General features: G+C 32.4%; 1 protein-coding gene across 1 annotated transcript; it reads left to right on the forward strand.

Moving 5' to 3' along the window:
* The first annotated feature begins 4631 nt into the window (after positions 1 to 4631).
* On the forward strand, positions 4632 to 9171 carry LOC123921898 (mitogen-activated protein kinase homolog NTF6-like). Its single transcript, XM_045974611.1, has 6 exons — positions 4632 to 5012; positions 5091 to 5220; positions 5322 to 5459; positions 7884 to 8216; positions 8348 to 8531; positions 8622 to 9171. Exons 1-6 carry the CDS (start codon positions 4849 to 4851, stop codon positions 8795 to 8797), a joined length of 1125 nt encoding a protein of 374 aa, XP_045830567.1. The 5' UTR covers positions 4632 to 4848; the 3' UTR covers positions 8798 to 9171.
* The last annotated feature ends 1930 nt before the right edge of the window (positions 9172 to 11101 follow it).

Genomic DNA, 11101 nt, shown 5'->3' on the forward strand with positions numbered 1-11101 from the left:
CCAAAACGAGATTAATGACAAAAAGTGAAATTGATTGAATGTGATGGAAGAAATTGATGCTATTACTCCATAAGAGGTGGTGTACGTGAACAAAAGTAAGTGAGAATTTTAAAAGAGACAAAAGTTTTTTTTTAAAAACAAAAAGAGACAAAAGTTTAACTAGAATATAGAATGTATATTTAACTAAGGGCTGAATTTTTAGCTGTTTTATATTATTATAATAACATGGAAAAATTGAAACAATAAGTATGATCAAAATAATAATAAATAATAATAATAATAATATCTATAACATTATATAAAAAGGATAGGTGATTTTGGGATGAACTTTTCAATATACCTATTTTACCCTTGAGTTAATTTCACAACTTTCATTAACTAATCAATTTAAAAAATTCAAATCATAAAAATGTTAATAAGTGGCAAATGGGTTGCCTATACATGAATGATTACCAACTTAATACTACATCTATACTATATAAAAAGATAATACAAATATTTTTGGTGTCGATTTTTCATAATACCAACAATATTCTTATTTTTTTAGCAATAAAAATCTTTTATTAACAAATTCATCATAACATAAGACTTTTTTTTTAAACATAAGTTAGACACAGGCAGGCGCGGAACGCGCCTGTCTGGCCCGTTAGTTAATAATAAAAGCAAAAGAGTCAATAATAAAAAAGCAAAGGCAGGAAACAAAATTGGTTAGGCATTGAAACATTATCATTAGTTTTTTCTTGTGCACAGTTGAAATGACAAACTATTAATTAATACCATGAATAAACACATCAAAAATGAACAAAATGAAGAAATACGAAGAATGAAGAGGTGAATGTGAATGAGAAGATAAAAAACACAGGTAGAGAATAAAACTAATTCCCTCCAAATGACCCAGACACTTGTTATAACAATGCATAGATATTTTGGTTTGTAAATGAGCATGAGAAAAGTAAAAATATTTACTATAATAATGGAAAAAGTAAGGTAAATATTTCTAAATTGATATAGTATATATACACTTGTCTGTATATGTGTCTTGAGGAATGGATTTGTGGAGATAAAAATCATCACAATATTTCACCGAAAAATGAGGAATGAATTAATATATATGCACCGTATATATAGATAGGACAAAACTTACATGCATTTCCATACATGCATTTCTTACTTTTCCTCTCACAAAGAGGTAGTTTTTTTTATTAAAAAGTAATTTTCTTTTATTTTTTCAAAATGAAAAAACACAAATAATCACCTATTTGTGAGTGGAAAAGTAAGAAATGCATGTATAGAAATGCATGTAAGTTTTGTCCATAGATATACAGATATTGAGTGCATAGGAATAATTTAAAAATGAAACTGATCAATTTAATAAAATATAAAGGATTTTTAATGCATTAATGGAACATGCATGATGTAAATGGATGGATTTTTTTCTGCAACCAATGAAATATATGGTGAGTAAGTAGTAAAGTGTGACTCTTTAGTATAAGTTTCTCATGTTTTAATGTGGACAATATGAAAAGTTATCTAAAGATAAGTGACGTGGCATTGTAAGTGGCTAACTTGGCTAAATAGAAAAAATTCATTGGTTTAAGTTGATTAGGGTTTACATAGATAGTAGGAGAACTATCTAGGAATTATATTATATATATATATATAAGTGAGGTGTTGGGAATGTGAAATTTTAAGATGGTTAGATGATTGCTTGCATTTTGACTTGATTCACAAGTAACCGAATAAATATTGTGACTTGATTTAAACACAGAGATTTATTAAGATATATTAAGTAACCGAATAAATATTGTGACTTGATTTAAACACGGAGATTTATTAAGATATATTAAGTAACCGAATAAATATTGTGACTTGAGTTAAAGTCTCCTCATAATCCAACAAAATTTATAGTGTGACTTGATCCAATCCAGAACTCTAAGCAATACATTTACCTAAAGAAATTGAGAATCACACAAGATAAAAAAAAAAAGACTTTGGAAAATTGTGTTTTTTTTTTGTCAAGTAGCCTAGTGGCTAGACTATCACACATTTAAATGTGAAATCCCGGGTTCGAACCCCGACCACTCCAATAAGATTGCCAGCTGGAATAATACAATCCTTATAATGGAATTTTGAATATTTTGCAAAATGAAGTAATTGTTGGTATTTCAAGTGTGAGTTGAGTCCCACATCGGATGAAACATTGAATGTTGAATGGTTCATAAGTGGAGGACCCATAAACCTAACACCTTAAAGTTTTGGGTTAAAGTGTGGTGTCCAACTCACTTGTAGAGTTGTTCTTAAGCCATATGTGGATGATCCCCCGACTGTCCCCTCTCGATGACTCAACAGTAATTCAATCCCACTACTGGTTCTTCAAGAAATAGTATTTTACCATTTAGAGTAAGATAATACAATAATATTATAGCTCCCCTCTTAAAGGATAAAAAAGATGTACTATGATTATTCTCCAATCATATGTACTGTCAAAGATTCAGAAGATTATTCTTCGATCATAAGTGACGTCTTCTAAATAAATGTGGCAATAATGACTTTCTTCAGCATCTGAGAGTCATTGCCTCTGAAGGTCTCTAGCTTCTGAACTATGATAGCCTCTAAAGGTCTTTAGAACTTTAGATAGTTTGGTTGCTTCTGAGAATTCTTCATATCTTATCTTCAATATGACTTTTCCAATGTTATGAGAGATATTAAAATTTGTTTTGAGATCCTCCACGCTCAGAATAGTTTTTACTATTCCAGTTGTGCATTTAATACTTTGTTATCATCAAAACCTTTAAAATAAGTTAGAGATCTTATTATAACCATTTTTTTCCAGCAACGACAATTGAATTGGCTCAACTGGTGCTTCAGACCAACCAATGTAAAATCAATGTGGATCCTGAAAAGATTCGATTTCTCGTTGTTGTAGTAGATTGTAGCCAGGTGATTGTTTTTTTACTGTAAGAATCCCCATCTTTCTGAGTTGTGAATGAGTAAAAAATGAAACAAAATATCCAATTTTGATCGGCCATCTAAGCGGCCGTTACCTTGCTTCAACAAATCACATGCAACCAGAATTTCTATAAATTTAAAATTTTATTTCCCCTCGTTGCTCTCATTTCTCTTCTCCCATTTATTTTCTTATTTCTCTAAGTTATTTGGTTTAGCTTTTTTCATTTTTGTAATTTTAGGCGTAAACGGCAGCATAGTCCATTGCCAGTTAGTCATAACAATCTCATCCATGTTATTTCATGACAGTGATCGTTATGCTAATCGGCGGGGAAATTTTTGGGGCCTATTCGATCATTATGACTAACTGAGAGGCACTAATCTAGATTTACTTTTACCCCTAGAGGGAGATGTCGATGGCAAATTCGTCCATGACTCCATTTTTTTTATTAACTTTGATGTACTTTTTATGTTTAACGTTGTAATAAACATTGTTCGATAAAAATATTCCTATTGAAATTTAAAGTTGCAATGCAATTCCTATTTTTTTGTCTATAATAGACTCGTTCATTGCTTAGGTAGCCAATGACAAAATTTCAAAAAATTTCCAAGGGTCTCTAGAGGCGTGAAATATTAAAACGTTGGTGAATTTGAATATTTTTAACCAATCCATTATCTATATAGCAGATCCAGTTTGCTGCCTAAATAGTAAATAGAAATATTTTGGTAATTTAACACTTGCAAGAAAATACAAGAGGTACCAAAAGAAACTGTCTTATAGAAATTCTTCCAAATTTTGGGCTGCCCTTTTAGGCACAGACCCGTCAATTATTTCCAGCTTTTTAGCCAATTGTTTATTTTTACTTTTGTTTTTCTATTAAGTATCATAAGAGAATATCCATTTTTCATCTTTCCTTTTTGAAATTCAGTTACTCACTAATAATCGGTAATTGCAACGGTGCTTTGACAAAAAAAAAAATTTCAATAAGTCAACAAACTAATGTCGATATTATTAGGTCGAATATTTTTATCCGAGTTCAAACTCAAAATATCCAAATAAGTTATCTTTTTGGGTTGATTATAATATAGATATAAAATTTTCACCTCCGTTATCGATAACTAATATCCGTTGAAAAAAAAACCTTTGAGACATATAAAACGAGTTCTCCTCTTTCAACCGGATTTTTAAACTCCCTAATTTTGTGCTCAATCGACCCAAAATTCTTACCAGTTATATCAATTGTCGGAATCTCTAAATTATATGTATGAGTTTTAATATTATTTGTGTAAGACCAAACAAATAAATAAATCACATAATAACAAATTTGTCTCCGTAATGTCTGGGTTCGATCCCTAGCTTGGACATGCAACGTTGTTAAAACTTTTAGGAAGAGTTTTGTCATTCATCTGGGTCCCACAAGGCTCGAGAGATTAGTATCTGCAGTTGCATGTAGAGGATATCCGATTTACACCACAAATTTTTTTTAATCTCCGTAATGAACATAATTCAATTTAATTGATAGGGATATTGTATTTTATATGTCGGTATCAAAGTTCGAACCCGGGATGCCATACTATTTGATAAAATAAAAAATAAAAAAATTTGACAAAAAAAATAAAATAAAAATTTGAACCTGAACTGAACATTTGAAAATTGAAATTGAACTTTGCTTAGTGGAGACACCACCTAACACCAAAAAAGTAAGCGTTACTGACCCCATCTCCCAATCTTATAATTCCTCATTTCTAATTTCCCCCTCTTTCTAAAACTTGAAAAAACGAAAACAAAAAAGTTTCTTCATCTACTACCAAAAAAAAAAAAAAAAAAGTTTCTTCATCACTCTCTTTCTTCCCTTGTACCTGTGAGAAAGAGTAACAGTAACAGAATAATAAAAAAGATCGATGGAAAATATCCCTGAATCTGAGAAAACAAAAGCAAAAGAAGGAACTCCGATTCACGATGGTAAATACATTCAATACAACGTCTTAGGCAACATTTTTGAAGTCACTTCCAAATACATTCCTCCTCTTCAACCCGTCGGCCGCGGCGCATACGGCATCGTTTGGTATACTTCTTTCACCTCCAATTTTACTTGTTTTTGTTTTAATTTTAATTTGAAATCAATTTTATTCTGTAATTGTAGCTGTGCGACGAACGCGGACACGAACGAAGGTGTTGCTATAAAGAAGATTGGTGATGCGTTTGATAATAGAATTGATGCTAAGAGAACACTTAGGGAAATTAAACTTCTTTGTCACATGGATCATGATAATGTATGTAGAAAGACTTAATTTAATTGTGTTTGTGTGATTTGTTTATTAATTGATTTGATTTTGAGGTGGATTTTGTTTGTTGGTGGTGTTATATTGTGTAGGTGATTAAGATTAAGGATATAATTAAGCCAGCTGATAAGGAAAAGTTTAATGATGTGTATATTGTGTATGAATTGATGGATACTGATCTGCATCAGATTATACAATCTAATCAGGCTCTTACTGATGAACACTGTCAGGTAATTTGTTGTTGCGAGTTTTTGTTTCATGTCGAGTCTCGAGTCACTTTGTGTCTTGATAAATAGTTTAATTAATCAATTCTTGAGTAAGAACTTATCATTAAGCACTTTTGTATAAGCTAAGGGACTGGTTGGATAAATAGCTTATTTGGATCTTATAGCCCAAAAGCGCTTGTGTATAAGCTTACACTTACATAAGCTATTTTTATAGTAAAAGATAAAAAAAAATAATTATATATGCTACAAGCTGTTTTCATGAGTTATATCGGAGAACTTATGAAAATAAGCTGAATTTTTTTTATGAAAAACGTCATAAGCCGTTTTCATAAATTCCCCTAAACATCTCACAAAACTTATGACAGTAGATAAAGCTCAAATAAATCAATCCAAGCAGGCCCTATTTCTCTAATCAAATAGAAAATGTAGTATTTTTATATATAATTTGTAAGCTGTTTTTATAAACTATTACAGAGAGCTTACTGAAATAGGTTGGAAGAAACTTATAGATGTATAATGTAAGCTATTTCGTAAGCTCTCCCATATACTGTGATAACTGCTTATGCTAGTAGATACTCCCTCCGGTCACTATTATAAGCCAAAATTTACTTTTTAGAGTCATTGAGTAACTGATGTTTTTGGTTTATGTTATTCAATGAATCTCAAAAGTGATTATTTTACTTATAATAGTGACCGGAGGGAGTAGGTGTAAATAAGTTTTTGATTAGCCAACCCAGATGCAGCTGAATGTGAATGGTACTAACTGTTTAACATATTTGCCTTCGATTTTAAATTTGAAAGTGAGTTGTGTACAAGAGAGGGAAGTTTTGGGTGTGAATGATGGTGGATAGGTGTGAATTGTGAACAAAAATAAAATACTAGTGATTGAATGATGAGTGTGCTGTGAGCCTGTGGGAAAATGGATGTACCAAATGACGGTTGGTAGGGGTGAAAATATAATGTTTGATTGTGTGCTTATAAGTGAATAGTGAGAGAGAGAGATACCGAATTAGAACGAGAAGAGTAACGCGTGTGTGCGTGCGCTTGTGAAAGAAAGGAAAGACTAGAGAGGGTGCAGTGTGTAGGATGACATATAATAGTGGCCAGCCAAAAATTCGCCACATAAAAATGGTGTTGCGGCCTATTGCAGAAATGCGGAGGATATAATGTTGTGGCCTATGGCAGCTGGTTCAAAATCTATCATGCTATAATGCTATGGTGCCGCTCCCATGGCGGAAATTTGACAACACTGCTACAGACTGCGGTTAATGAGCAGCTTGAACCGAAGAAAGGTGAAGTAGAGAAAAATGTTTATGTATAGAGGTAGCTTTGCATTTGTTTGGTATGAGAATGAGAAGTAAATGATATGAGAATGCTGTACAGAGAGGTTTTTTTTTGAAAGGGGTAGCAGTAAATCCTCTTTGTTTTGTTTAAAAGCAGGGATAATGATGAGATACTTCGTATTTGTATGACATAGAGCATTAAGAGCTTACAGAGATTTGATAGTGAATTTATTCTCTTGTCATTTGTATATTTGGGCATATGGGCCATACGACGGACAATGGTTAATGTTTTGTGTTGACTTATGCTTGACTTCTTGTGTATGTTACGAGGTATGTAGCATTTTTTCCCAGGTGAGTATTTTATATTCTTATGGGAATAGAAGTTATTGCACTAATGGTACAATAACAACTTTTCATCCTCACCCCATTTCATTCCATCTCATTCTTTCGTAATTTACCAAACATGTTTATAAGTGTACCCAAAAATAGCATTTTCGGTTATGGTTTCCATAGGATTATCATTCCTAAGAATATAACCTTATGACTTCAGACAAACACCACCTATAAGTCCTATGCAGTTCTAATTTTCTCTGTGAACTAGAGTTTGTAAGGTGGGAAATGGGATATACTCCACACCTATGTTATATAAAGCAATACACATGACAGAGAACTTTTGAGTGCCAATTTTTTGGTTGAATGTTTTAACTAAGCAAGCCACTGGTAAGCGGTTCAGGTTGTTGTATAAAGTCTTAGATTTAAACCTCAATCCTGGAATGGAAAAACATACTATTAAGTGATTGTTAGATAACCTTGTTTGATGGAATGGAAGAACATACTATTACAAAATGCTTCTAATTTGTAAATGCAACCTAACTATGATAGTGGTATTAAAAATTTGTTCTTTACAATACTACGATGACAATGAAACTGTTGCTGTTTTGTATCTATTTATAATGCAATATATTGTTTTCTAAGAACCTTAAATAATTTTTCAGTATCAGATACCTTGATATTTTCTCTCGAAGTTAATTGGGAATTATTAGCTTATAATTATAAATTTATCCACGGTATTTAATGGTATGGTTTTGATGTGTAGCTAATGAATTGAAATTGAATAAAGCTTATATATTAAATGTCATTGCAGTATTTTCTATATCAACTCTTGAGAGGATTGAAGTACATACACTCTGCAAATGTTTTGCACCGAGATCTAAAGCCAAGCAATTTACTTCTTAATGCAAACTGTGATCTCAAAATATGTGACTTTGGGCTCGCCAGAACAACCTCTGAGGCAGACTTCATGACAGAATATGTTGTGACTCGTTGGTACAGAGCCCCTGAATTGCTACTGAACTGTTCAGAATACACTGCTGCTATTGATGTATGGTCAGTTGGCTGCATTTTGATGGAGATACTTAGAAGGGAGCCGCTATTTCCTGGTAAAGATTATGTTCAGCAATTGTCACTGATAACTGAGGTATTTGTCCTCTTGCTTCATTAGTTGCTGCTACTGTCAGTGCTTGTCAGATTTACAAAAATATTGTATGCTAAGATCATTTCCTTCTTGAATCTTATCAACAAATTCCTCATAATTATCTTCCAAAACAGTTGTTAGGTTCACCAAATGAAGAAGATCTCGGGTTCCTCCGAAGTGATAATGCAAAGAAATATGTTAAGCAGCTCCCGCATGTAGACAAACAGCCCTTTTCACAAAGGTTTCCTGATATATCCCCACTGGCAATTGATCTTACTGAGAAAATGTTGGTTTTTGATCCCTCCAAACGCATAACTGGTATGTGTCTTTATGTTAAATACCCTTCCCTTCCCTTTCATTTTCTCATTCACTACCTTGTAATTTTGATTTTATTCTATGATTGCATAGTTGAGGAAGCACTAAATCACCCATATATGTCAAGCCTTCATGAGATCAACGAGGAGCCAGTTTGTCCATCCCCTTTCGTCTTTGATTTTGAACAGGCTACTCTGAACGAAGAAGATATAAAGGAGCTCATATGGAAGGAGTCTCTGAACTTCTGCCAGGAGCAGACGCCGGAATAGCCTCGACGCAGCAGTCTTTTTCTTTAATCCAGAGATTCTATGGAATGTTATAATACAGGTTTGGAGTTGGGTTCAAAAATTTACTTCTAGAAAAAATGTTGTAGAAGGTTTATTAGAGATTTGGAGTTGCAAGTATGAGTGATGCATGTGATCGTGTAATCTTTAGTCCGAGTGATCAGGAAGACAGGTTCTCCCAGTTATGTTGTCATGAGAGGGAAATGTTTTCTCTTTTCCGTTGTTTCTTGGTGATTGTTATATACATAAATAGGGGCCTATGCCTCGAAGCCTTTGTCTTTGGCTTGACATTGTATAAATCCAAATATAGTTGTTATCCAAAAAGTTGTTAAGCCACAATATAGTGGTTTTTGTTTCCACGTGCTTAATTGCAGTTTGTTCTCATGGTTTATCTTTATCCGATTCAATTGATGTACTTCTGTTTTAATTTGTTTCTGATAAAATCAGCCCAATACTGCTGTCTTAAAACTTGGAGACAATTTAGTGATATTTTCTAGACTTAATTCTAATCCGAAATGGCTATGGTACTCGGTGACCAAACTCTGGTTCCAGGTTCAGACCATGGTTACTGGCAGTTGGATCAGGAAATGGGCTGCCACTCTGTTTGGATGACCCCTGCCGGTAACTGTTATGTATACAAATGAGAGAAAAATCCGTTGAACCAGTACGAAACTGAGAAATCATGCAAAATTGGTTGTTCGCTGGGTTATGATGATCTGTGAAACGCATGTTAGCTCCTATGTTCTTTGTCACTCCATGAACCTATGGCGATTTCTATCTGTGATGGCTTCTAACATGGAGTTCCATCCACAATGTGTTATTCTTTGACATCAGAGAATCATGCATATTAGGGTATCACTGCTGAATATGGGTAGGAAAGGAAGGTTAATTTTGTTTATCTGTTCAGCTTTTTAGACTGATTTTGCAGTCAACAAGACTCTAGCTTATTTTCCCTCAAGAATAAACTCGAACCCAGGACCTCTAGCATACTATCTAAACCCCTCACCACTAGACCAAACCTAGTGGCTTATTCAATTTTGTATTTTATTTTATTCTTGCCTTCTTTTGTAGAAATACCATAGTGCATATTGAAGTCACCAAGAATCTTAGACAACATAGAAGGTCTTAAATGGTAATATGCAAAAAGAAATCCACCTAATGTTTACTTTTTTTTGGAATAATATCCACCTAATGTTTAAAGCGCAAGAGGTTGCTTAATTATTTTGTCTGCACTAGCTTTATCTGTGGTCATGCACCAGTACAACAAGAATCTCCTTGAGTAAAGTTGCTGCATATATGTGGTTCTGGACTTTAGTTAATATGCTATTCTAGTGAAGCAGAAAGATATGTGATACTCTATAGGTAATCACAAAAAGAAGTTCAGAGACAAAAAGGAATTTCAATCATGGATCACCATTTTAATGATTGAAAATTGAAATTGCATAGATGGTGATGGGGTATACTTTTTTTGGTCCCTATTTTATGTAGCAAAATAGTGGCTAGACTCGTACACCATGAAAAGTGAAGAATTCATAGTTCGAATCCTGATCCATCAAATAATATTTCTAGTAACTATTAACTGAACTATCCTTACCAGACACAATATTGAACATTTTATACCTATAATTAATAATAAAAAAAAGTATTATTTTTGTAAAAAAAAAAGTATTATTTGTCCTTGTGAACATAACTTAATTGATAAAGATATTGCATTTTATATGCAGAGCTGATGTACAAATCTCAAAATCTTCCACTTATTCACCTCGGAGGTTTCTAGTCATTCACTCAAAACTTAATCTCAATTTCTATCAAATGTCCAACTATTCACTCAATCTCAATTTCAAAAAGACACTCAATCTCAACATGGAGTGAACACTTTGGATACACAAGTAATCAAATAAACTTCTACAAAAAAATTTAGCAAACAAAAGGTGCATTTGTTTAAGATTTTTGAAGAAAATATATTTTTCATAAAAATTCACTTTTATAATTTTAATAGTGGTTTGTTAAAAAAATTACTTTTAATCTTATAATGAAAAGCTAATTCTAATAAAAATATTTAAAAGAGAATATCGGCGACACAAATTATTCTTATATGATCATGTGACCAAATATAAGTTTTTAGTCACACTCACAAAATGTTAATTTTTTATTTTATTCCTTTAATTATTTTATATATAATCAAAGTTCAAAAACGTTAATTCTATATTTTAAATATATGTGAGTATTTTAAAATTTGTGATCATGAAAGTCTTGCTTTTACTCCTCTTTGTAAATTGTAGTGCGGTT

Source organism: Trifolium pratense, linkage group LG4 (genome assembly GCF_020283565.1).
Source record: "Trifolium pratense cultivar HEN17-A07 linkage group LG4, ARS_RC_1.1, whole genome shotgun sequence".
Taxonomy (NCBI): domain Eukaryota; kingdom Viridiplantae; phylum Streptophyta; class Magnoliopsida; order Fabales; family Fabaceae; genus Trifolium; species Trifolium pratense.